The sequence below is a fragment of the Balaenoptera borealis genome (assembly GCF_965194805.1).
Source record: "Balaenoptera borealis genome assembly, chromosome: 13".
In the NCBI taxonomy this organism is placed as follows: Eukaryota; Metazoa; Chordata; class Mammalia; order Artiodactyla; family Balaenopteridae; genus Balaenoptera; species Balaenoptera borealis.
The window spans coordinates 9,689,750-9,717,568 of record NC_138870.1 but is presented as its reverse complement, the minus strand read 5'-3'; the positions used below and the strand labels follow the sequence as shown (position 1 = coordinate 9,717,568).

The following is a 27,819-nucleotide window of genomic DNA, read 5'->3' as shown; positions in this document are numbered from 1 at the left end:
TCCCCTGAGTCATCCCGTCAGCCGCCATCTGTGATGCTTTTGCAAAGGGAGGAGGATGTGAAGGGGTGGCAGGGTTGCTCCTGTGCTGAGGATCTACTGCAAGCTCAAAATACACGAGGCCCTTCTGTTCTCCCTAGGATCCCTTAACCCCAGTGCTAATTTAGGTTAAGTGCTGGAGTATTTCAATGTCATATTTTAGTGTACTTCTGCCCTCTTTCTTCATAAAACACTTTACTTATATTAACGTGCTTTCTCAAGGTGACAGGACCAGGAGTAACACGTGGATACAATCTTGCCCATTTTGGGCACAGCACGTTGACATATTAAATGTGGGTGGGAGTAAAACAAGACCACTAGGCCTTAGAACCTCTGTATCTCTATGTCTCTATGCAGAGAGAGAGAGATTTATTATCCTAGTCTCTGTCTCTGGAGTAGCTCTGAACGGGCTTCACCTCCTCCGTCTATGTGGCATCCCCTAGCAAGTCCATCTTCATCCTACTTCATGCCTCCTTTGATTACCGTAACCTCTTCATGAGGGAACTTCTCTGCACTAGTCTTGCGTTTTTGTAATGCATTCTTCATAACACAGTCACAGAGACTTTTGTAAAAATGCAAAACTTAACATTTCATTCCTCTGGTTGAAAATTCTGTACTGGTTTCCAGTTGTACTTTAAATGAAGTGTGAGGCCTTCACACTCACGAGGATGTGAAGGGCCTTATCCTTGTCTTAAGCACCGTGTGCAGCCTCCTCTTTCCTCTCCTTTCCTACCCGTCTCTACCAGCTTCCTCACTGCGGTCACTGTGATCTCCAACGCCCCAAGCAGACTCAGCACCCTCCGCCTTCTTTATTCTTACCATCAAATGGGCCCTGAGCTCAGCTCAGCACCAGCAAGGCCACTGAGCGCATGATCAACAGCATCTGGGAGGAAGCTCTGGAGGTGTTCTCGACTCTGTGCTGGGAGAAACCGGGCAGCTTCCTTTGTGAAGGGGAGCAGAGCAATGGCATCTTTGAGTTCCATACTGGGCAGACCTCTTCACCAGAGAGACACGGTTATTGTTGGGACTTCTCCCAGCAGGATGGAGTGTAGAATGCTGTTAGTGATCAAAATCATTTGATTTTTAGCCTTTTCGGTGAGACTGTCCCTCTGTCCTTCCCCTGTGCTCTTCATGTGTGTATTTGTGTATGTGTATGTTGGCAGCGATCCTATAGCCCAGGTGAAGTTGGACAATATCTCTGGCCATTATTATGGCCCAAACTCTATCATTCATGGTGTTTGTGTACCTGTGTATATGATATATAGCAAAACATTTTGATGATAGAGATCATCTCTGTCTATCTTTGAAATGTATGTGGAAAGCTCATGCTTGGGCATACAGGGATGGCAGAAGGTTGACCCTCAGCCTCCTCAGGCCACCACACATCATGCAAGTCTCTCTGGCTCTAATAAGGAAGTTTTGGTGTTGTCCAACAAGGTGACCTAAGACTTTCTATTCTTATTAATATAAGATATGTACGATATTTAGTAAAAGCGAAGGTAGACACAGAATCCACCATGAGATTTCTAGGACAGAACAAAATGAATACACATTTGCTTGAATGGATCATGTTCTTTTATGTCTCTAAGACTTCTTCCAACCTTCTTCCCTTTTCTAGAATCATTGTGAGATTCCCTTTGGATTATTTCTGCTAGGAAATATTTTTAACGCCCCTGTCCCCCATTGATAAATTCGCGGCCATAATTATGCACTCCAACAAGACAATCTGATACTCCCTTCAAAGCCTCAATTTCATTGCCTTGATCTTACATTTTTCAGTTTCCATGTTAGAAAATGTTTTCTCAGATTATTCTTCAACACAGGGAATTTTGTCTAGAATATTCTGACACTCATTCCTTCCCATTGTCTCTCTGAAACTTATTTTGTTGATATTTTCTCTCCTTAATCAATCCCCCCCGTGTTTATTTTAACTTTTATATGTAGCTTTTCTTTTTTTGCTATGCATTTTGGGAGAATTTTTATTTGACCATTTAATTAGGGTCTGTTCTACTCTTCACTAGTTTTGTTGGCTTTTATTTTAAATATTTCACAACAAGGTATTGTGTTTTCTAATGTGTTTTTCGTTACCTGCCTTCATCTTTTTAGTTGCTGTACTTTTCCTATGATTTTAATAAGGTGAGTTGAGAAAAAATTCTTCTCCCATGTAGGTAAGTTTGTTTTAAAATCAGCAATACATTCACACAGATTTCTAGTGTCTTATTCCTCTCGCTTTCATACAAAGATACTTGTATAGATTAATTCCTTTTTTGGGGGGTTGCAATTACAAACGCCGCCATGGCAGTGAAGATCTTGCTTGTGCTTCTTTCAGCAGAATGATACAAATTTCTCTGGGGAGGCATATTAGTGTTGATTAAAGCTGTTGATGCCTCTTTTAGCTGGGCTAAAACTTGATTCTTTTAATCACGATAACTCTAAAAATGTAGAAAGCCGAGAGAGAAAGACTGGTCAAAGAGTTGTCTATCAAAGTATGTATTTGTATGTCACTTGCACAGCTTTCACTCTTTTACCTGAGAGTGTTTCCCAGGGTCTGGGCTCCAGAGCTAATGTCACTTCCTCAGTGATCAGCACTGCAGAAGGCATTTCTCGCCATCTCTGTGTCCAAGTGTCTGCAGACTCAGCTCACCTCTGTGTCAGCAACATAAGGGGGTCTGAAACTTTCAGTTGTTCTTCCTCTGCGTTCACAGAGAAATACAACCACAACTTCTTTTATATGGGATCTAAAGCAGCACATATCTCCCTCCTGGTTTTATGAAGACATGCAAAAAGGAAGGAAGCAGATATACTTCAAGGAAGGATTTTGTTCAGATGGTTAATGAATGACTCACTTTTCCTCCAGGTGGACTTTCTCTTAGAACAGGGACTTTGTCCCTTCTGCTTCTGAGCGTTCATATTACTCTAAACTACTACCATGTCTTGCTTATTTCAAGATGCACATTTTTACATAGTCATCTTGGAAACTAGGATGTGGCTGATTATGTTTTCCAAAGATGGACAATATCTCACATGCAATGTTGTCTTCTTATAATGGGACTTCCATCTTCAAGGGGTGAGGTCTGTGTCCTTTCCCTTGAAACTGGATGGAACTTGTAACTGCCTTGACCATAATTTTAAAAATAATGTCTGAGAATATATGGATTCTTGACTAAAAAATTAAAGGGACCCAAGGAATGATAGACTATTGTCACATTACATAAACAGTCTCAGAATAACAATATTAATACCACCACCAGCTCTACAATTTTTGACAGCAGTTAAACTTTATTATTTTTTTGCATATGCTTTTCCCATTTCCCCCTCCTATTTTTAATTGGATTTCCCATAGCTACATTGTCAGATCATATAGCCATCACTGTCTCTCTACCTTTCACTTAGTTTTAGTTCTATAAGTAACTGTATGTTTAATGCTCCACCAGTATTTATATTGATACTCTCTAGGTATTTTGGTTGTCCTAGACTCATTCTCCAGTAAATTCTTTAAGAAAGGCTCATGAGAACAACAGTCCCTGAGTTAACAACTGTTTATGCCCTTTTACTGGAGTGTCATTTTTGCATATAGAAAATCACATTTGCTTTCTTTCCACATCTTTAATATGTTATTCCGCTTTCTTTTGGCAAGAGAGTATTATTGTGGAAAACTGTGAGGATGATCTGTTTTTATTCCTGTTGTAAGTCATTAGCAATTTTTCATAGATGCCCAAAGAATTTTTTCTTTTTCTTCAAAGTCCAATTGTCATATTAACATATGGCTTCATGTTAGTTGTCCTGGGTCAATATTCTCAGGTGGGTAATTTCTTCTTTCAATTTCTAGTTTCAAAACTTTTTTTTTTTTAAATTTCAGGAACACTCCTTGAGTTAGTGTTTTTAGAATTTGTTCTGTTACCTTGCTCTATTTTTCTTCTGTAAGGCCTCCTGGTAACTATAGGTTGGCTCTTCTTTGGCTAGTTTTCATATTTTTTACTTTCTCCAAAATCCCTTTTTATCTCTTCATTCCTCTGTGATTTTAAATTTATTTCCTTTTTATCTCTAATTTCTTTTAAGGCACTATGTGTCGTGTGTATTATTATTTTTGTTTTCCTTCTAGTTTAGACTTTGTTTATGAAGTGATTTTTAAATTTTATTTCTAATTCTTCCCTGAGTTTTCTGTTATCTCATTTCTATTAGAAGGTTCTGCTTTTTGTTTTGTTTTTATGTTTTATCATTTTTGTGTGCACCTTTCTGAAGTACTTTCATTGTCTGTAGGGATGTTATTCTGCTTCTTATTCTCCTTTTTTCTCATAATAGTTTTGTAAGAGATTTAACTTACATTCTTTAGCATTTAAAAAATTTGTATATGAAATCGCTTTTACATATACCTAAAGTTTTATAAAGAGGCATGGGTCAGGGAGATAGCTTATCTAACTTCACAAAGCTTAGTCTTCTATTGTTTTCTTACAGCATTAAAAATGTAGTGGTTTGTTTTGTGACATTTCCTGGCCATGTTCTTGTCCTACATTTTCATCTGGACCGTCTCTTTTTTTGTCTCTTTTGTCCCTATTATGCTCAGTTTTGATTACTGTCTCAGCAGTTTCTACTCACTGTGGGACTCTGCTTGTAAGGGAGCTGTGGGTATCAGTTTTGAATGTTCACGTGGCACAAACAGCTCCCACCCCATCAGACCTCACTTAGGACCCTTGCACTCAGCTGTGCCTGGAATGGGCAAAATCCCTCACTTTCAGCTGCTTTTCTTACATTGGTCCTTTACGCATTCTGGTGATTACTGGTTGGCTGTTTTGGACATCTTAGGCTGATCAGAAGCAGCTTTTGTTTTCTTGTTGGTCAGTCACTTTTTAATGTCAGAGTTTGAAAAGATTAAAAAATAAGCCTCTATTGCAACCATATTTCTAAAATTCCATAACTTATTAACTTTTCTTGTTATGAAATAAGGATTTTTCCAGCTTTATTGAGATGTAATTGAGATACAAAATTGTGGAAGTTTAAGGTATACAGTGTGAAAATTTGGTAGATGTATTTATTGTAAAATGATTACCATGATAAAGTTAGTCAACCTATCCTTCACCACACATAATTACCATTTTTTGTTGTTGTTATGATGAGAACATTTAAGATCTAGTCTCTTAGCAACTTTCAAGTATATAATATAGTATTAAGTATAGTCACCGTACTGTACCTTAGATCCTCAGAACTTATTCTTCTTATATCTGGATGTTTATACCCTTTGACCAACATCTCATTTCACTCTACCACCCCAGCTCCTGGCAACCACCAGTCTATCTCTGTTTCTATGGGTTTGGCTTTTTTTAGATACCACATATAAGTGAGAACATACAGTATTCATCTTTCTATGACTGACTTATTTCATCTAGCATAATGCCTTCAAGTTTTATCCATGTTGTTGTAAATGGATTTCATTCTTTTTTTATGATTGAATATATTCCATTGTGTGTGTCTATATATATTTATGTGTGTGTCTATATATACATATAGTCCATAACTTCTTTATCCATTCATCCAGTGGACACAGGTTTTTTCCATATCTTGGCTATTGTGAATAATGCTGCAATGAATATGCAATGCAGGTATCTCTTCAAGATCCTGTTTTCATTTCCTTTCAGTAAATACCCAGAAGTGGGATCGCTGGATTGTATGGTAGTTCTGTTTTTAATTTATTGAGGAACTTCCATATTGTTTTCCATAGTGGCTGTACCAATTTACATTCCCACCAACAGTACACAAGGGTTTCCTTTTTTCCACATTCTCACCAGCTTTCGTTATCTCTTCTATTTCTTAATAGCCATTCTAACAGGTGTGAGGTGAGATCTCATTGTGGTTTTGATTTGCATTTCCCTGATGATTAGCGATGGTGAGCACCTTATAATATACAGGTGAGCCTTGAACAACATGGGAGTTAGAGAGGCACCAACCTTCCACACAGTTGACAATCTGCCCATAACTTTATAGTCGTCCCCTTCTATCTGTAGTTCCGCATCTGTGGATTCAACTGAACGCAGATCAGTCGTGGAGTACGGTAATATGTATTTAGTGAAAAAAAAATCCATGTTTAAGTGAACCCATGCAGTTCAAACCTGTTTGTTCCAGGGCCAGCTGTACTTGTTGGCTATTTGTGTGCCTTCTTTGGGAAAATGTCTGTTCAGTTCCTTTGTACATTTTTAAATTGGATTCTGGGTTTTTTTGCTGAGTTACACGAGTTACTTATATATTTTGAACATTACCCCCTTATCAGATACATGGTTTGCAGATATTTTCTCTCATTCCATAGGCTGCCTTTTCATTTTGTTGATTGTTTCTTTTGCTGTGCAGAAGCTTTTCAGTAAGATATGGTGCCACTGGTTGATTTTTGTGGCTTTCGCTTTTGGTGTCTTATCCAAAAAATCATTGCCAAGACCAGTATCAAGGAGCTTTTCCTCTATGTTTTCTTCTAGCAGTTTTACAGTTTCAGGTCTTACATGTAAATCCTTAATTCATATCCAGTTAATTTTTGTGAGTGTAAAATAGGGGTCCAGTTTCACTCTTTTGCTTGTGAATATCCAGTATTTGCAACACCATTTTTTAAGGAGATTATTCTTTCCTCATTGAATATTCTTGTCTCCCTTGTCAAATATTACTTAACTGTATTTGCATGGGTTTATTTCTGGGCTCTCTATTCTGTTCCATTGGTCTATGTGTCTGTTTTTATGACAGTAGCATATGTTTTGATTACTAGAGCTTTCTAATATAGTTTGAAATCAGGAATTAATTTTTTATAATTAAAAAAAATCACCACATATATTTGGCTACTATGTTTCCAGTATAAATTAATGGAAATATATTTGATTTAACCTTAAGTTGTACAAAACATATCACGGAAAAGTTACACTACTTTCTGGTGAAAAATATTGGGATAATTTTCTACATATTAGTACAAATCTTAGGAGCTAAAAAATGACAGACTGACAGCTCATTTACCCATACATATATATATATATTTTTTAATCCAAGTATATCATTTAAAGTTCTAAATATTAATTTAAAATGAAGAAAACTACACTGAGATAGAGTTGAAAGCCTAATTAAAAACAGACATTTAACCTTGTCTTCATAATCAGAGCTGTGTTTAATTTTTAGAATTTCAAGTTTGAAAATTATTAAGTTTAAAATCGAATTTAAATGGCAGAATTGTGTCAAGCATAGCATGGAAACTATAAAGCAAAAGACTGATACGTAGGACTTTATAAAAATAATAAAATTTTTATATAGCAATAACAGAAACAAAAGACAAGAAAAAAAAAACAACAACCCAAAACCAAAGAAGCTTAAATAACAAATGAGAAACTGTGATAAGTAGTTGCACCATTTTAGAGAGAGAGTTACTTTTTACAAATTGTGTAATAAAAGGCTCAAGATTGCCTTCTTTATCAAAAATGCCTGATCCTGTACTGCATAAGACTTGTGACTTCTAGGTGCAAGATGCAAGGTCACTGTTATAGCTGGGATATGGGATGTTCCGTTTTGGAAATGTTTCTGGTTGGGAGCTTGTTTCTTCTTTTCTTAACTAAAGGTACAGACAGTAAGAAGGGTCTGAACTATTCTTGACCAACCAATAAGCAAGAACATATTCTGTATCCTTCTTATTATTAATCCTCATTCTATTTTGTGGTCATACAACTGTGTTCTTATTTTACAGGACGTATTCCTACCCTCTCATTGATCCAAAAGGAACATAAACAATCATCTCTGCATCTGTCTTAGCCCGGAAGCATCTCTTGCGTCTGCTTCTCAGCCTGCCTAGGGACTTGGAAGAGTAGCTGATAAAGATTTAGAGGGGGCAGTAAGCAACATGTGTCCCTCTCAACTTTGGTGCCAATTGAGAAGTAGTCTCAGGAATCACACATATTTGAGATAAAAATATCAGATTTAACATGGATAAGACTTTTAAAAAATGGAAGTATATTGACATACAATGTTGTATTAATTTCAGGTGTATAACATAGTGATTCAACATTTATATACATTACGAGATGATCACCAGAAGTCTAGTTACCATCTGTCACCATTTAAATTTATTACAATATTATTGACTGTCTTCCCTATTATGTATATTATATCCCCATGTCTTATTTATTTTATAACTAGAAGTTTGTGCCTCTTAATCCCGCTCACCTAGTTTGCCCATTCTCCCATCCCCTTCCTCTCTGGTAACCACCAGTTTTTTTCTGTATCGGTGAGTCTGCTGATGTTTTCTATGGCCTGAATTGGTCTACCAAATATAATATCTCTGAATATAAATTATTACCCAAGATGGGACACCTTCCTTCTTTATGAAAGAATCTGTTCCAGGAAGTTGAAGTTGACTCTATGAAAGAGCAAAAAAAAAATTTCTACCATGGAAGAATCACTTGGAAAAGATTAGAGAAAATTCAGTAGGGGCTGAACTTCACAGGCTCAGTGGTTTTCTTGGTCTCACTGAGTAGGTAGATAAGAGTAACTTAGGGCTACAGATAAATAGTGTTTTTTCCATTCACTGTCCTGGGAAGTGAAAGTTTTCTTCCTTCTGTGGAATCCTGATGACTGGGATATAAACTCTATAGGTTTATGTTCTACTATAACCCAGTTAGTGTAACAATCACAACCTGTGGTCTGTCTTCTTTAGATGAGGAAACCAGTGCCCACCCATCTTCAGGAGAACTCTCTTCCAATACTATCCACTGCTTTCTTTTGTTTTCTGTGGGATCTACTGGAGAACAGTTAAACCTTTATCCCTAGAGGTCTCCGAAATTGGTCAGAAGAGCTCATTAAATTAGCTTTAGGGCCCAATTCTTTAGTTGGCTGAAGTTTTCCTCCTATTTTCTGTTACAAATTATGCCTGGCGGAATGCTCCAAAGCAATTCATCAGAGCTTAGGTAATGATGTCAAATACTATAATGTTACAGTGTTGCACATTGTAACACATGCACAATGTTAACAATGCCTTGAATTAGGATATAACTCTCCATTATCAAATTTTAAAGTGAAATTATCACCCCCAAATTAATTCCATCTGCTCTTGTAAATTCATGTACAAATTAATTCTCACCAAGGTTTATTCTGCTCAGTGTTGGCTGGAGGGCCTCCCTTGATGCCTGGGTACAGTCATGACGGGGCTTCCTTTCCACACAGTGGTGCTGTTCCTTCAGGATGTCATAAGTTATCTTTCATATGCCCTACCTTTGAAGAGTCCAGGGAGTTAAAATGATCGCAGCATCAAATCAACAGAAAATTTAGCAAACACGAGACTGTTTTCAATTCCTGTGAAAGTTATCCTAGGCAAAATTGTGGTCTCAGAACCCAGTGTGTAAGTATAATTTAGACTCATTCCTGCTGGAATCGAGGACCATATCAGACCATCTCTGAGGGAAGAAGAGTAGACAGAAGTTTTCTTGGTTTAGCCTCACTAGGATGTCAGTCTGTCTTGCTACCTGTCCAGTAATCAGTGATAGAGGAATTTAAACTCAGCTGGAAGAAATGGCCCATCAACAAGTTAATTGTAAAGAGAAACACATTAAATCACGCCACAGAGATGGGATCAGCAAAATCCAAGCTGTAGGAAATTCTTTGAAACAAATGATCAGATTTTTTTTCAACAAATAAATAGCAGGGGAAAAAAGACATGGTGAGAGACACTACTGATTAAAAGAGACTTAAAAGATACACCCACCAGCTGCAGTGTATGAACCTTTTTTGGATTTTGACCTAAAAAGCTTTAAACAAATACATTTATTATTTATGAGACAGTTGGGTATTTGAACACTGACTAGATATTTAATAATAGTAAGGAATTATTAACTTATTTTTGGTATATTAATAGTGATTCAGAAAAAGCATCCTTATCTTATGGAGATACACACTGAAACATTTGATAATAAAAAGTTGATATGATATATAGGATATGCTTTAACATAGGAGGGGAAGAAAGGATGATGGTATTGATGTAATTAGATTGGCCATGAGGTGATAATTGTTGAAGCTGCATTATGGGTACATGGATGTATATTATTCTAGTCTGTATGCTGTGTACAAATTTGCATTTTCATAATAAAAAGAATTTAAAATGTTAATTATGGCACTATGTTGAGCATACCTGGGAAAAAATTCCAGCTCTGCAATTTGTCTTCTCTGTAGGAGTAAAATTTAAGATTGTCCAACTCTGTTGGTGTATATTCTTTTCTCTTTTTCTTATTGAAGTATAGTTAATTTACAATATCATATTAGTTTCAGGTGTACAACATAGTGATTCAAAGTTTTTATAGATCCTACTCCATTTAAAGTTATTATAAAATGTTAGCTATATTCCCTGTGCTGTACAACAGCAGTCCCCAACCTTTTTGGCACCAGGGACTGGTTTCGTGAAAGACAGTTTTTCCACAGACTCGTGTTGGGGGGATGGTTTCGGGATGATTCAAGCGCATTACATTTATTGTGCGCTTTATTTCTATTATTATTACACTGTAATATATAATGAAATAATTATGCAACTCACCATAATGCTGACAAGAGGCAGAGCTCAGGAGGTAATGCGAGCAATGGGGAGCAGCTGTAAATATGGATGAAGCTTCGCTTGCTCCCCCGCCGCTCACCTCCTGCTGTGTGGCCCTGTTCCTAACAGGCCACGGACCAGTAGTGGTCCGTGACCCAGGGGTTGGGGACCCCTGCTATACAATATCCTTGTAGCTTATTTATTTTATATATAGTGGCTTGTACCTCTTAAAGGGATCTTTTCTTTATTCTTCCAGTCAAAGCTCCACTCTTAGCCACCATCCTCTGGTCACGGGGAGGCTGACTTGCATCAATGGATTCCCTGTACTTTGGTTTCCATTTGGGTTTGGCCAACAGGAAATCAGAGAGATGGGAGAGTGAGGTTGTCAAAGACTGGTCGACTATATTGTATGAATCTATTTCTGGGATCTCTGTTCTCCTGAGAAACATCATAGGAAGTAAAAATCATTCTGTCCATCCAATGCCTATAAAGCTAGACACTGAAATTGTACTCTTCTTGTTACGGGCTTTATTAGAACTAGACTGTTACTTTCCTAACATTAAATTCCTTTCCCAAGACCTACAAAGTCCAAATCTAAGCCTCAGTGAGTCAGGTTAATGCCAGTCACAGTGGTCTCACACTAAAGTCACAGAGGATCTCATTCCAGGGTCCTAGAAATCTTCCCTGTTAAGACCATGGGGGATTTCACACTGACGCCACGAAGGCTTTATAGTGAGGCCACGGAGGTCTCTCACTAAAGCCACAGAGATATCTTAGCAAGTTCCAAACATTTCACTGAGTTTCTTGGGTCCTATGTGCTTCTTGGAGCCCAGGAAGTTTTGCATGACTTCCAGATTCTTCAAATTTCAACAGGTGAAAATCATAGGGTTTGCCTAGGAATTTACTCTTGTCATTTGAATACAGTGAAAACCACTGCATCTCATGCTACTCTTCATGCCTTACCTATCAGGCCAAATAGAGGTCACTAGTCTGCGTGTAAGAGTTTTCTGGTTTATGATGATGGAAAGGTAAAGAGTCACATAGGACTTTTTGTTTATCTGATCAGTTCTTAATCTTTGAAATCAGAATGCCAATTTGTAGCCAGTTCTGTTCTAATGAGTTCACAGTAGATAGAAATAATTATTGCATAATTCCTGATTCTGGACCTGGGTAGTAATGATTGTTAATAGTAACTAATACTTGTATATAGTTTAAAAGTTTACGAGCATTTTTACATATTCTGTCCTTTTTAATCTTTAATTTTGTGACTTAGGAACCATTTGCTCCATTTTAAGAGAGAATGTTCACAAAACCCATTAGTAAGCTGTTAAGGACTAAATGCACTTTTCTTCTCATAAGGGAAGGAGCTAAGGCTCAGAGAAATGGGCCAGTCACAGAGGAAGCTAGTCTCAATTCCAGGTGCCACCCGGTGCTTCCCATGGTACTGCCCTTTTACTCTGATGCCTTTGAATGGGGAAATGACATCAGAGTCCCCAAAGGAGGAGTGAATAAATAAAAATGCCAGCAGAGATAAAGATCTGGTGGCACTGAAGGGAGATGCAGTTCATTGACTGACTCGCTTGAAGGTGGCAGGATTGGTCTACGGACACAAAACACAGTAGGAAAGTGGCATTTACGACACAGGGGTGCCTGTTCCCCAACTAGGAGGAAAGGCATCAATACGTTCAGTTTCAAATATCCACCCTAAGTCAAGCTTTTGTGTTCCTGTGGAAGATAAAGAAGACAATATACAAAGGGTCTTGCTGAATCATGAAAAGTGGCATAAAGTAGGTATCAAGAGTCCAGATTCTGGAGTCAAAGGGCCTGGGTTTGAAACTTACTAGCTTTGTTACTAATTTTTCTGGTCACCAATTCTCATGTGCCCAGAACACTACCAAGCAGTTCTCCACCACCAGCTGGGTGTCTTACAGTTCAACTCAGTTCACCAACCTGAAAGCTCTCTGAAAACTTTTGTTTTTTTTAATGGAGACTTCATTATATAGGTATAATTGATTAAATCGTTGACCATGGTGATTGATTCAACCTCCAGCCTTGCTGCTTCCCCCCACCCCCAGAGGTCAGGTGGGTGGGACTGAAAGTTCCAACCCTCTCATGACAGGGTTAGTTCCCTTGGCAATCAACCCCATCCTTAGGTTACCTAGGGGCTTTTAAAAATTAACCTCATTAACGTAACATAAGACACCTTTTATCACTCTCATAACTTAGGAAATTCCAAGGGTTTTAGGAGCTCTGTGCCAGAAGACCAAATATATATTTATTATAAATCACAATATCACAGTGACCTTGGGCAGATTACTTATCCTCTTTATGCCTTGGTTTCTCTTTTCTAAAAAGTAGAGTAACATTGTAATAATAAATTATTTACATAATTAATACATTAGTTTAAAATTTGAATTAATTAACAGATATAAAGCACTTAGAACAGTGCCTGGCACATACTATTTATTGTTATTTTTGTTATTATTATTGTCATTACTACCATGGGGTTTGAGGAGAAAGATTGTGCTAAATGGAAATAATTGACTTGAGATTTAAAAAACAAAAATCAAATAAAACTCTTTGGGCTCTGAGAGTCTTCTGTGGGTCAATTTATGTAAGTTAAACATCAGTTATTTCAATACAAAATTTCTATCTCATTTCTACACATACAGTATGTATTTCATTGGTATGAAACTGCTCTGTAGGGTCGGGGTGGTGGAGGGAATTCAGAGGTAATTTGTTTAACACCACCCTAGGAAATTACAATGCAGGGCAAGTAAAAATGTAACACATAAAGCCTTTAAAAACTACAGTTGTTGAAATTGAAGTCAGATTTCCAAAATATGGCCCTTTGTGCCACTGGTTCTTCCTCTGAAACTGATTAAAACAGAGGCAGATACATTATGGCCTCCGTTGTTACTTAGGATTGTATAGTGAGAGAAATAAATGCAGCAATTACAAAATCTATAACACATTGAATTGATTTTTTTTTAATTTTAGAATTTTATTTACTTTTTTATACAGCAGGATCTTATTAGTTATCCATTTTATACATTAGTGTATACATGTCAATCCCAATCTCCCAATTCATCCCACCACCACCACCTGCCACTTTCCCCCCTTGGTGTCCATACGTTTCTTCTCTACATCTGTGTTTCTATTTCTGCCCTGCGAACCGGTTCATCTGTACCATTTTTCTAGGTTCCACATATATGCGTTAATATACGATATTTGTTCTTCTCTTTCTGACTTATTTCACTGTGTATGACAGTCTCTAGATCGATCCATGTCTCTACAAATGACCCAATTTCGTTCCTTTTTATGGCTGAGTAATATTCCATTGTATATATGTACCACATCTTCTTTATCCATTCGTCTGTCGATGGGCATTTAGGTTGCTTCCATGACCTGGCTATTGTAAACAGTGCTGGAGTGAACATTGGGGTGAGTGTGTCTTTTTGAATTATGGTTTTCTCTGGGTATATGCCCAGTAGTGGGATTGCTGGGTCATATGGTAGTTCTATTTTTAGTTTTTTAAGAAACCTCCATACTGTTCTCCATAGTGGCTGTATCAATTTACATTCCCACCAACAGTGCAAGAGGGTTCCTAGAAGTAGTTCTTTTTCATAAAGAAAAATACAAAGGCTTCCACATCTTGGTTGCCCGATGTGTATGTTTTTGTGATTCAGTATGACTTCTGATTTGAACCAGGAGACTAGAGAGCAGTGTTGGTTATTTCAAGGTTAGTACAGAAACCTCTCATGAATTCAGACACGTTATAAAATTGTCTCTAGTTTTAAGGGGTTACCATCTTTTCTTGCTCTAATACTAGTTTCACAGTCAGGTCTTACTCATTTTCTCTTTTTCAGTATTCCCAATAAGACTACCAACCAAGTTAGCACTCATTCACTTGACATATAGTAACTGAGGGCCTGCAGTCCCTCCTTGTTCTAGGAATTGGAAATAGATCAGTGGAGACAAAAAATAGTCCCTTTCCTCATGGAGCACACGTGATTGCCAACGTGGCTAAGGTTGTGTAGTGTAAGTGCCTGACAACAAGCTTTTGATTGCAGAGGCATCCATTTCAAGGACCTCCATCTTTTTTTTTTGGCCGTGCTGTGAGGCTTGTGGGATCTTAGTTCCCCCACAGGGGATTGAACCTGCGCCTGAGGCAGTGAAACCGCTGGGCCTCCATCTTGACTAGACATTGCCAGCTGTCTACAGCTACTACTAAAACACCTAGATAAGAAGCCAGGTTGCCCCCACCCTTGAAGTTTCCCCTTTAGAAGATGCCAGGTAACCTAGATAACAGACTGTTCACTCAAGTGACTCCATTTCTCCCTTTCCAAGCCCTAATTCCCCCTCTTATGGTTTAAATTCGCTGTTAAAGAGTGAAACTGTGAAACCCTAGGCACCCTACCCTCAACCCAGTAAAGGCAGAGCCCCAGGGGCTTTCTTGTCTCTCTCTCTCTCCTCCTGACTTCACTGTATGGCCCTTGCTGTGCTGTGTACCCTCCAGGACCTGTGAGTAATAAACCTTGTTTTTTCCTGATGGTTATTGCGGAGGTGAGTCTTGCATTCATAAGAACCACAGCAGCAGGTCCAGCCACAGCACTGGCTCTGGTGGGGAAGTGTCTCTGGGGGCTCCTACAGGTAGTTTGGGCCCAGGTGAGTGCCTCAGGCATTCCTAGCCAATAGCATCTCTATAGAGAGGCTGAGACCGACATGAAACAGGTTATTAGTCAACCAGAATCAGAATCGGCTGAATGGGAAATGCATTGTCAGAGGACAGTGGGCAAAATCCTGTCTTGTTCCTGGAGAACCTTCATAGATTTGCATCTTGTGGGTAGAAAGATGTTTTGCCTGGGTTTAGGAGGCACTGTGCAGCACACATCAAGGAGCTCTCAGTGAGCGCCGACAGTGTACCCCAGACCAATTAAGTCAGAATCCCTAAGGGCGGCTCACAGGCATTTATATATATGTATAGCTCCCTAGGTAACTCCACTTTACAGTCAAGGTTGAAAACCATTGTATTAGAGTTACCTGTTTGTTAAAGCAAAAAAAAACAAGCGAAAATATATTTTACTGTAAATTAATTTTTTATGAGATGAAGAATGTTCTCAAAAGCAGAATTAATGAAAAGGAGAACCTCCCTCCTACCCATCCACCCCCTGCCTTTTATTTTCTTTTTTTCTACCTTATTTTTTTTCTTACTGTTTTTTTTGTCTCAGCTGACAATAGCTAATTCAGAATCAAATAGGCAGGAACTCGTTGGAAACAAAGCTAAAAAATGCAGAGTAGTAGCTCAGGTAGAGGTATGATTTTGGTACCTTTCCATATGCTTTTACATCATTCTGTAAAATCATTTCCATTTTTATCTATTTCTTCAAAAAATCCTAAAAAGCTTTAAGACCTATGCCAGTTGTCACTATCCGCAGGAAACTAGAATTAATTATAGACAATAGATTTTGTAGCACCCTCCTCGTAGCACCAAAATGTTGTAATTGCATTTTGGTCAAACTTTTGTCATATTCAATAGTAATATTTAATGTTGCTTTTTCCACTACTCTGTGAGCTCCTTGATATTGCTTCTCTTTATTACACTTGTTTCATCTATAACAGTATCTGAAACGTTACGGATTTTATTAAATGAAATTGATGAATAATGCTTGTATTGTAGAGGTTATTTTTAGAGAACTCTATTAAAATTAAGAAACTTGAATCTAAATGGTATTGAGTTTCTGTTGAAAAAGAAAGTACAAATCAGTATAAAGAAATCTGTCTCATATTTGCATGTTTGACTTTTCCAGATGTCCTCACAACTGGAAAATTGCTGCCAGTGCCAATGATGAGTGGGCACATTTACTGTTTAATTTGGCAATCAGTAGCTGATTGAAAGTAATGTTAAGTTTTTCATTTAGAGCTGTGAGACTAGATCTCCTTGCACAAATTTCAGACCTATGGCTGGAATAAAAGAGGAAGTTCTTTATGAAGATAAGTGAGATGGTATCTGAGTTTCACTGAGCATTTTTTAGTACAAAAGTGAAAAGTATCAAACTGGATATCATACAACACTTTGACCGCCAAAAAAATCAGTGAAAAATAGTATTAGCTTTCTGGATTCTTTCTACAGCAATGCCATCTGGAGTTGAAAATACTTTTCTGGTAGAGGTAATAGGAGAATTCATGATTGGAATGCTGGGGAATGGGTTCATTGTACTAGTTAACTGCATTGACTGGGTGAAGAGACCGAAGTTCTCATCAGCTGACTGCATCCTCACTGGCCTGGCAATCTCCAGAATCAGTCAACGCTGGAAAATGCTATTTGACTCGTTTGTACTGGTGTTATGGCCACATCTATATGCCATTGATAAACTGGCAAAAATTTTTTGGACCCTGTCCAATCACCTAGCTACCTGGTTTGCTACTTGTCTAAGTGTTTTCTGCCTCTTTAAAATAGCCAGTTCCTCCCACCCCTGCTTCACCTGGCTGCGGTGGCAAATTCGTAGAGTGGTACTTGTGCTTCTGTTGGGGTCTTTGCTCTTACTGTTTTTGAACTTTGAATTAGTAGATGCATTTAATGGTGTCTGGACTAATGTCTACAAAATATATGAAAGAAACTCAACATGGCCCTCAGATGTAAGTAAAACTCTGTATCTTGACATGTTGATTGTTTTCACCTTCATCTGCCTAATCCCCTTTCTTCTGTCCCTGACCTCATTGCTCCGTTTATTCCTCTCCTTGATGAGACACACCAGGAATTTGCAGCTCATCCCCAGCTCAAAGGACTTCAGCATAGAGGCCCATAAAAGAGCCATGAAAATGGTGATGTCTTTCCTCCTCCTCTTCATGGTTCACGTTTCTTCTGTCCTATTAACAGGTTGGGTTTTCCTTAAACTGCAGAAACATCAAGCCAATTTGGTTGTCATGTTAACTTTGACTCTTTTTCCTTCAAGCCACTCATTTATCCTAGTTTTGGCAAACAACAAGGTGAGGCAAAATGCCTTAGGACTACTGTGGTATCTTAACTGCCACCTGAAAAGAGTGAAACCTTTAGCTTCATAGACTTTTCCAGAATTTTCTATATTCCAAGAGAACTGAATTAATGAAGAGACATTGAAGATCCATTTTAACTTCTGTTTTTCTCACTGGATTCTTTGAGATACTATTGTGCCTCACAAATTTTCCCTAGAATGGCCTACAAACTAACAATCTACTCACATAGGTGAGTAGATTTTTTAAAAGCGAACATCATTGTCATCGTAACACTTTCTAGTAACAAGAAAATATTAGAGACACTATGAATATAAAATATATAATGCAATATGTATTCATTTTATATATGCTGGAAAATATTTACTACAGTCATATGTCAGGAAAAAAACCCATGATTATTTAGACATGAAAATCCTTTCCAAGGTAGAGTAGGTGAAATATTTGTACAATATTAAGTTAAAAATAAATCAAGGAATAAAAATTTTGTAAGCATGGCATCTTAAAATGGCAGACGTAACTTTGAAAACAGAGGCTCAGACTATCTATCATTAGGGATCCAAGCTAGACTAGCCACTACCTTTCTAGAATAAGAAAAAAATCAACTGAATTTATAAAAAGGTACTGAATAATTATCCCTAAGTGTATAATAATACTTATGTGTCTACTTTGACATGGAATTTGTATGGGGTGTGTGTGTGAGTACATCTACGGATTATATGAACAGTAATGTCCCTGGTCAGAGAGGATAAAAACAACCAACTCACCAGAGATAAAAACAAAGTTTACAAGAGAATATCACATATTTGTAGAATTTTTGGACATGTTTGTGTGCATATATAGTGCTGAGTTGACATTTATAGTAATTAAAGTAAAAGCAGCTGAAAATGTATATACATCTTAAGGCCAGCAGGTGGCAAAATTGTGCTTGCTAATGATATTACAATTTTGAATACAATAATTCATAATTTTGCTAGTAATTTTAGAGATTACAATTGTAAACATTTTTTAAAACCATAAAAAATTAAGAAATTTTTGTTAGGATTTATAGTTGCCATAATTATTCAGTGATAGAAGCAAACAAACAAAAAAACCCAAAAACAACTTTGAAAATATGTGGGTTATAAATTAATTTTGATGGAGCAGTAGGCCAAGTCTGACACTAGGAAGAATGTAAGAACCATAAGAGCTTTGTAAAGCGTGCCTTTACTCCAGGGAACAGGGCTATGGGGTACTCTGATGTATCCATGATGATAATGATACATGTATATGCAGATCTCCGTAAAGATTTAGATTTCTAAGCTGCATTCATTATGGTTGGACACTATATAAGAAATTTCCTGGGTAGGGGTAGGGGGAATTACATGAAGGTGGTCAAAAGATACAAACTTCCAGTTATAAGATAAGTAGTACTGGGGAAGTAATGTACAGTGTGATGACTATAATTAACATTGCTGTATGGTATATTTGAAAGTTGCTAAGAGAGTTGTTTGTAAAAGTTCTCATCACAAGGAAAAAGACATCTTTTTTTTGGTATTCATACTAGATGATGGATGTTAACTAAACTTATTGTGGTAATCATTTTGCAATACATGTAAATCAAATTGTTATGTGTACACCTTAAACTTATACAGTGCTGTGTGTCAATTATATCTCAATAAAACTGAAAGAAAAAATAAATTTCCTAATGGTTGTCACTGGGATTATCTTGTTTTAGGAAAGGTGAAATTCTAATTATACTGGTTATATTTAGATTCAGTACTGAGGATAATTTGATTTAGAATCCCTTTCAGTAAAAAAGTTAAAAATTACTTTGTGCTTATTAGAAGTAAGCATAGTTTTAGTTTTTAGATTTACATTTCAGTGTTACTAAACTTTTCTTTAATGACCTATAAGATAAAAAAAGATTTAGGCAACTATGCATAGCCCTGGGTGCTTATGAGGAATTTAGCAGTAAATGTCTCATTAGGATTAAGTTCTCCCTACTCATGTACTAATCTTGGAGAGGTGAAGCTATAAGAAGTAGGGGCCTGGGAACTTCCCTGGTGGTGCAGTGGTTAAGAATCCACCTGCCCAATGCAGTGGGCACAGGTTCGAGCCCTGCTCCGGGAAGATCCCACATGCCGCGGAGCAACTAGGCCCCTGTGCCACAACTACTGAGCCTGGGCTCTAACGCCTGTGAGCCACAACTACTGAAGCCCGCACGCCTAGAGTCCGTGCTCCACAACAAGAGAAGCCACTGCAATGAAGCCCGCGCACCGCAACGAAGAGTAGCCCCTGCTAGCTGCAACTAGAGAAAGCCCGCGCGCAGCAGCAAAGACCCAATGCAGCCAAAAATAAAAAATTAAATTAAAAAAAAATAAAGTAAAAAAAAAAAGAAGTAGGGGCCTATTCCACATAATAGAAGCACAGAAAATGACTATAAAAAGGTGAAGTCTGGGTTATGGGCTGGGCATTGTCTACCAATGTATTTATTGTCTTCTCCCTATTAAAATGGCATTTAGAGATTAAGTTCTGTGCCTCTCCCTTCCATAAGAAGAAGCCTGTGTTAGAGATCCCAGCCTTGATCCAAGAAAAGCTACTAGTATCACATCCATAGCTAGTCTCATGCAATCTGGAGAGAACTGAATCCTATTCTGGGACCAAATTATTGGGAAAATAAAATGATTGTCCATGCTTTCTTGCTGATCACTTCCCTCCAAAATAAACTTTTTATAGTCGAAGTAATGAGTTTTTTGGGTTTTTTTTTTCAGCTTGCCCACACCTGAGATCAGGAGTGTTGCAAATAACCTGTTTCTAATCTCAAAAGAGGCTTATGCCTGAGCTCTGCCCTAGGCCTAGAACTTAAACTGAGAAGATATTTTAGTGTTCAAGCCATGTTGTCTTGAACTTTACTGAAAAGGTCCCAGTAGAAATACGCACGGGTGAATACAGAACGTGATAATGTTGAATCTCTGATGGTTCAGGTGTTCTATCTGCTGCTCTTGATTAAACCTCATGTTCTCCAAGGCAGGGGCTTTCATAACAGAAGTACAGAAATCAGGGGGGCACCTGCAAAACCCATTCTTCCACAGTCCACCCACCTTAACATTGGTTAGGGCTGTCTATCGAGATCTATGCCCTGTGCTGGATTGCCCAGAATAAACCATTTAAAAATGGATCAGATGGTTGGTTTGATCAATTAAAAAAAAGACTATTTTTTTTTTGGAGGGGGATTATTTGAAGGAATAAAAGCTCGGGTGACAGATGGGTTATTTTCGACTTTAGCAATTTGGAGGGACACCAACGTAGATACGGCTTCAGAAGACTAAGGCACTATCTTAACTTGTATGTTAGTACCTCTGTTTCTTAGCCCCAGGTTTAAATGAGTTAGTTTTAAAATAACTTCTTTTCCCTTCCATATGGATCTAACCTGACCTCTAAATTTTAAGGCTTCTATTAATTGTACTCATCTTTGACTGCAGTTTGAGATGCTTTTTATCAATTAAAAAGCTAAAACAGTCTTTTGAAAAACAGCTTTTTCAAATTAAACATCTTTTTGTTTCTTTATCTGTTGGACACAATCTCTATTACTGTGCCAATGATTTTAGAGCCAAGATGTTCTAAGTACAGTATTTCCTTAGTGGTTTTTGCTTTTTCGTTGTGTGATGATTTATTTTTCCTCATTTTGGTTCATATGAAAAAGTATACCCACTCTCCCTCACCCAGTATATGAAAGATCTCCATTCCGCTTTATTTTTCACTGATGGCACTCCACCACCTTACTGTGAATAAATCCACTGGGTGCTTGAAAGCCATAAGGATGAGCAAGAATTTCTCATGTTCACTGCAGATCCCTAATTAGGACAGAAACTGGCAGGAGTGCCCTCAGATGTACTGCAACTAAGATGTACTTTACTAAGAATTCCAGTGTTTCTTCATTTGTTGTAGGCACCAGCAATGTCCTTTGGCCTTTCAGTTCTTCCAAGAGCATTGCTGAGATTTGTGTAAGTGAGGAGTGGGGGTGGGGAGGAGTTGGTTTCAGCTGCAAAAGATTCATGACCTGACCTGGTGGTAATCCTGCTGGGCAATAGGCTATCATCTGTTCTTGCTGAAATTGCAAGGAAGTTCCCTCACTTAGGGTAATTCAAGAAATAGACTGATGTGACTCAATCCAGCCCAAGTGTTGGAAATTCTGATAGCTATTGAAGAGGTTCTTTCCTTGGTCCACTGTGTTTGGAATCTTCCAAATCTACTCCTCAGACTACCTTCCAGGCATTAGGATTTTCCTCTCCTTCTTTTGTACCTATATTCATAAACTTTCTATTCCGCCACCACTTTATGTCTCCATATGTAAGTTCTGTTTTCTTCTTGACTCTATCAAATGCTATTGATGCTCCAAGAAAAGTCTCCATTAAAGAGACTTTAATGCAGAATTTTGTAACCGGGAATTTAGTTAGGCCTCCTCAGAACAGCAATGACTTAGCTTCAAAATTCATGTTTTTACCTGATCTCCACTCCGTCATGGGAAGGAAAGTGTTTTCTTTCCATCCTAGGGGAAATGAATGTCCTTTCCTCTGTGTCCTCCATCACCTTCATCCCTCTTCCCCACAAATAGGCCAAATTTCCCCACAAATTAGGCATCAGAGTATAAAATACTCGAATTTACATATCAAATAATGTTAAATATTTATATTCTAATACAAAAGGCCCTCAATAATTATATTAAAAAGAGATATCCTCAAGTATTACTCAGGTAATACTTACGTTTGAGAATTTGAGAAAAGCGACGGGATTATTCAGAATTACCTACACATGTAAAAAAAATTGAATCCCTCATCAAATGTATCTTTAGTAATAAACTTGAGATGCACTTGTGGTTTGGCCAGTTACTATGACCTTGGGAAAGTTACTTAACCTCACTAAATCCTAGTTTCCTTACCTGAAAAAATGATGAAAATATCTTTCTCATAGGGTACACGTGAGGATTATGATCATGTAAGTAAATAACTTTTCATAGTTCCTGCTATTAAAATCTCAATAAAATTTAAAAAACATGCTGATAGTGATATGTTCTTTTTTTTTCAAGTTTTTTTTTTTTTTTTGATGTGGACCATTTTTAAAGTCTTTATTGAATTTGTTACAATATTGCTTCTGTTTTATGTTTTGGTTTTTTGGCCGCAAGGCATGTGGGATCTTAGCTCCCTGACCAGGGATCGAAACCACACCCCCTGCATTGGAAGGCAAAACCTTAACCACTGGACCACCAGGGAAGTCCCGATGATACATTCTTTTAGCCAACTAATCATAAGTATTTTTACCCTCAATTTTTAAATTCTTAAAAAAAAAATCTTGCTCCCTAACCCTTAGGTTATGTGTTTACTATGATCACTATTTCCCTTTAAACTACAAGAGTCTCCATTCCCCCAGCATTCTTGTCAGTTGCACTGCATAAAAAAGTTTTTTTCTTTATTGATCAGAATTATGCCACCTCTTTGCTTCTTCAAGTTTGAGATCTCTGGGCCAATCAATATTCTTCATGGCCTGAAAAAGCTTGATTTATGGGAGAAATAAAGTAGATGACTTTAGTATCAGACACAAACACATCTTTATTTCTTTTATTGACTGCTAACTAAGTGTAGAAAAACCAACTAATTTGGCATTCATTCAACAATATTTACTCACATTAGGCAATGCTCTAGGCTGGGGATTGAGAAAATCTTTGGCTTCATGGATGTGACCTGGAAGGATGCCAGGAGGAATAAAATTCCTTGTAAATTAGAATAGTAAGTGGTTAATAATAAGTAGGGCAAAAATCTTGTTTTCTCCCGTGGGAAACTTTACTGAGTTGTATCATGTAGGAAGAAAAATACACATCTGGTTTTAAGAGCAATTGTTAAGAATAAATGGTAAATCATGGAGCTTTCATTCAATTCCTACTATATATTTGCTGATATTACAGGCTGTAAAATTCGATAGGATACAGTATCTTCCCTCACAGGGCTTCTAATCTAGTTGGAGGATATAATAATAAATCTGCTAAAGTGCCTTAGTTTCTTCAGTGTAGCAAAACACTAATATGAAGAAAAAAAGGTTGAGGAAGGCACACGTTCATTAGCCACCCAAATGGAGCATCCCTGTATGTCACCATTCCAGGGCTAATGGCAGCCTCATTCTTCTGTGTTACAAATTGGGACATTAGTGCCTCTAGGAAATAGTGATGCCCACCATTTGTCAGCCCATTGGCAATACTGAATTATTTCATTGATCAAATTACATTTCTGATATTTTAGACTAAAATGTTTTAGTCCCTGCTCTTTCACAGCAATATGTAATTACCACGGGAAGAGATCAAAGTCCAGGAAACCTGTCTTCTTGGATATTCTTTAAAAAACATCTGATAATGCACAATTAAGCACAAATAAGGAAGCCTATGAAAATGGCATAGGTTGATATTATCACAGCCCTTTAGATGGATTAAAAGAAATGATCTCTAATCTGGTCAGGAGCATCTGGGAAAAACTTAATGGAAAAAGTGATGTCTAAGTTCAGCCTTAAAACACAGGTAGAGTAACCATAAGCCAAAAAAAAAAAAAAAAAAAGGTACAGAAGGCAGAAGAAAGTGTACGTAGAAAGAGGAAGATGCTCTAGTTTGGCTGGAGACAAGGAATGAAGGGTAGGAAGAAGTTACTCAAAGCAAGACATTGTGCTACAGGGGGCACTTATTTTATAATCCTAGAGTACACTTGTTTGTTGGATACAATTAGTGGAATACGGAACACTACAAATAGTTTAAATCTTTACTTTGGCAAATAATTGCCCCTTTCAGCTCAAATCTCTCTTCCTGGAAGGTCTTCCCTACACCCCCATTGTCAGTAATCTACAAACCTCCTTCAGTACTAAAACCCTCCATTGGAAAAGCAGGCACTCCATATGAGAGTTTTAAGTTTTATTCACAAGTTAATGAAATATTGTTATAAAAAATACTCTTTACTGTGTACAGTATGTATCAAGCACTAAGTCAGGCTTATTTTTAATTCCCGACTGATCTTTAAAGGTGGGTATTTTTACTCTCATTTAATAGAACTGAGAAAACTGGGGTTTAGGCAGATTAATGGGCTCACCTGGACCGCAAAATTAGTTTGTATTTTAACAGAGGTCTGCCTGATATATATATCTCCACACACACACACGGCTAAGAAAAATCACCGTTACTGTTAGACTGGTAGTGAAAAACAGCAGTCCTCCACCTTTCTCTGTCTATCCCTGATTTCCTTTCTCCAGAGACTACCAATTTTAACTCTTAGCTATTTCTTACTGTACTCTAAGTGACAAGTTATACTGCTTTTTAAAAATCTTTTCTATATCAGATCTTGATTGATTCTCCATTACATATACATCTCTCTCTTCTCCAATCCTTGCAATGTTACCTAATAATCTGTTATCTGTATTCAGTGTTTATATCATTATAACTGACTTTATATGATGAGTAGTAATATTCTTCACAGTTGAGTTATGCAGTGTAGTTCTTGAAAATTTTTTTATTCTTCCCGGGGTTCATAATTGCCTCAGCTTTGCTTCCTAATTAGAAAAAATTTTGCAGACCACTAATTCATCTCCAGACTCTCTGAAATCTAAAAATCTCTTGACTCTATATTCAAATACATCAGGTAATCTGAGACATTCCACCCTAACTCTAACCTCTAGGCATTTCTTGTTGACCTCATGCTGTTCTCCCCTCCTCTTCTCTCTCTTTCATATAGTTACATTTTAGCAACTTTATGGCTACTCTTTAAATAATAAAATGCCCTCTTCCCCCATCGACAACAGAATTTTCCTCAGCTTCCCACTTTAAAAGACACCATTGCCATTCCAGGTACCCTCACTTTTACGCCATCAAGGCTGATAACATGTGCATTCAACTTTGTAACTGTAAGTATTAGCTTAAAAAGATGAAAACCATAAACAGCATTTACATTACTATGATTATTTAAATGTTATTCAATAAATCGCCAAGCTTTGTGCTATGACTGGATTTCCTTCTCTTTGGCTCCAAGATTTTGAACTGCATGTTACTCATAGGGACACTGAAATAAAGTCCACTTTCTTACACTCCCTCTGTTCAAAATCCTGCAGCATTTTACATTGTTTCGTATTTGAAGGATGTGTTTCCTGTACAGTTTTTTTTCACTCAAAGCTTCTGATCGTCATTTGTTTTTCCGTGTGGGATGAAGAAATATATGCCCTCCACAGCATATCCTTAAGATCTCCAGCTTCTTACTCATTCAGCGTCCTGCTTATATTCCAGTCTCATACTCCCGAAATTTACTGATTAAAGTAATATGGACCATGAGCTTGTACATTCTTGTCCTGAAAATTTTAGTAGCTTTCCCTTTTTGTAATACATCCTGTTCGTCCCGTTTTTGTTTTAAGGATGCACAGTTTCTTAAATATTGTCGTGGGTCTTAACTGAAGTTCTTTCTCGGCTGCCGGAATCGCGTATTTCCTCTTCGTAATCTCGGCAAGGTCTCGGTGACATTCCAGGAGCTCGGCTGAGAGCGGAGAGCACAGCCGCGGAGGGAGCCCAGGCACTCTCGCGAGACAGCGGGACTCCTCGCCCTCAGCTCCGCGGCGCCGCGGGGCCTCCTGGGAGTCGGCCATAATGCAGGCCCGGAATGCCGGCGGCTTCCTCAGGGCTCTAAAAGTGTACCTGCAAGCGGATGTTGAGGACCACGGAGCCCGCGATGTAGAAGTACGGGAAGTTCATGCGCAGCTGCCAGGCCAGCTCGAAGAAGGCGAGGAGGGTGCGGGAGAGCCCCTTGCAGAAGACCCCGTACGAGCCGGGGGCCGCGGCCAGGCTCGAGGCCTTGAGAGCCAAGGATGACGGAGCCGCCGCGGTGGCCATGGACGCGGTGTCGCCGCTCGCCCGGTGTGGTGCCTGGAGCGCAGGGTGACCGTAGACCCCGCGGACCCCCCGACAGACGGCGGTGACCGGGAGGGGCCGGGGGCTAAGCGGCAGCTGGCCTCACACTTGCGCCTGACGTAGCCGCGGCTGCTTCGCTAACGGCGGTGAGGCGGGGGCTGCGGCTGGCGCTCCGCCCCTTCCTGTCTGCTGCTTAAAATGGTATTCAGCGTTTAGAGTTTTAACTCTTGGTAGGTCGGGAACGGGTTATTTATTTACATATATACCATGCAGTTATTTTGTACAGCATATACGAACAGCCTTACTGATACTGTTTTCACTTTAAAATGAAGAAAGGAAGCTAAGTAAAATTCTGGAACTTGCCCGAGGAGCTTGCATTAAAACTCGGGTTAGTCTGTTCTGTGATCCGGGCTACTAGCCAGGAATCTTAACCAGTTGATTCCGTAACATTAACTTTAATATTAGGGCAAGGTGAACTCCTCACATAAGCCAGTTTGGGCACAGAGTCTCCGTATTTACAACATGCTTTAACTTAAAGGATCACAATCTCAGGCAGTGGATTTCCTATGTATTAGGACGATTTCAGGTGCAAGTGTTAGAAATTACACACTTATTTAAGCAAACACACACACACATATCCACGTATATAAAACTGTATAAAACACAATTGTGTATCCCCAACTAGAATTTCTTTTGCTACATTTCTACCAGTACCAACCCAGCAACTAGACGGCACCTAGAGGAACTGATTACTGCTCACTCAAGACAACTTCTAAAATACTGGTATAGAGACTGAAGAGTAGTGTAAGATAAATGACAACTCAGAACCAGTAGATGTATCGTTTCCACATAGGAGTACAATTTATCTTTTCTGAAAATTGAAAGAATAATAGAGGTATTCAGGGTCACAGAAGTCATTAAGTCCCTGTATCTTCCATTTCCAACTACGTAAAACTATGTGGACTCATTCTCTTACACCATGCTTCTCCTCTTCGCTCCCCTCCCTCCCCCCTAGCTCTTGTTAACTCCATGAAAACCAGATCTTTCATTCTGAGCCCACGGGGAAAGCAGCAGCCATTTATCAATATTTATAACATGGCTAGGTTGATATCCTGTCCAGTTGGAAAGGAATAGGCAAAGAAGAGCAGTCATGAAGCTCCAGCTCCTACTTGTTAATGCTGCAGAGCTGACGAAAGATTTCTATCAGGTGAAAGTGACAGTGGAGAGTGGGATAGGATCAGTATTTTACATGATTGTGTTTTTTATTCTGTCCCTTGATGTTTAGATTTGAATGAGTGATCCACACTTTTTGCCAAGTAGGCACACATAAGTAAGCTTCAACAGGAACACGTCTTAA

The 27,819-nt window shown here is 38.2% G+C and overlaps 2 protein-coding genes across 2 annotated transcripts; one reads left to right on the top strand and one right to left on the bottom strand.

Annotated features, from left to right (window-relative positions):
• The first annotated feature begins 14,944 nt into the window (after window positions 1-14,944).
• On the top strand, window positions 14,945-22,576 carry TAS2R42 (taste 2 receptor member 42). Its single transcript, XM_082348866.1, has one exon. The coding sequence runs from the start codon at window positions 16,703-16,705 to the stop codon at window positions 17,630-17,632; it is 930 nt and encodes a 309-aa protein (XP_082204992.1). The 5' UTR covers window positions 14,945-16,702; the 3' UTR covers window positions 17,633-22,576.
• Window positions 22,577-24,473: 1,897 nt separating this feature from the next.
• Window positions 24,474-26,444, bottom strand: SMIM10L1 (small integral membrane protein 10 like 1; the record flags this gene model as incomplete). Its single annotated transcript, XM_082348912.1, has 1 exon — window positions 24,474-26,444. One exon carries the CDS (start codon window positions 26,442-26,444, stop codon window positions 26,238-26,240), a length of 207 nt encoding a protein of 68 aa, XP_082205038.1. The 3' UTR covers window positions 24,474-26,237.
• Window positions 26,445-27,819: the final 1,375 nt, after the last annotated feature.

What these genes read in the sequence shown, in the direction of transcription:
- TAS2R42 (XM_082348866.1), top strand. Translation starts at nt 16,703, where the DNA reads ATGCCATCTGGAGTTGAAAATACTTTTCTGGTAGAGGTAATAGGAGAA.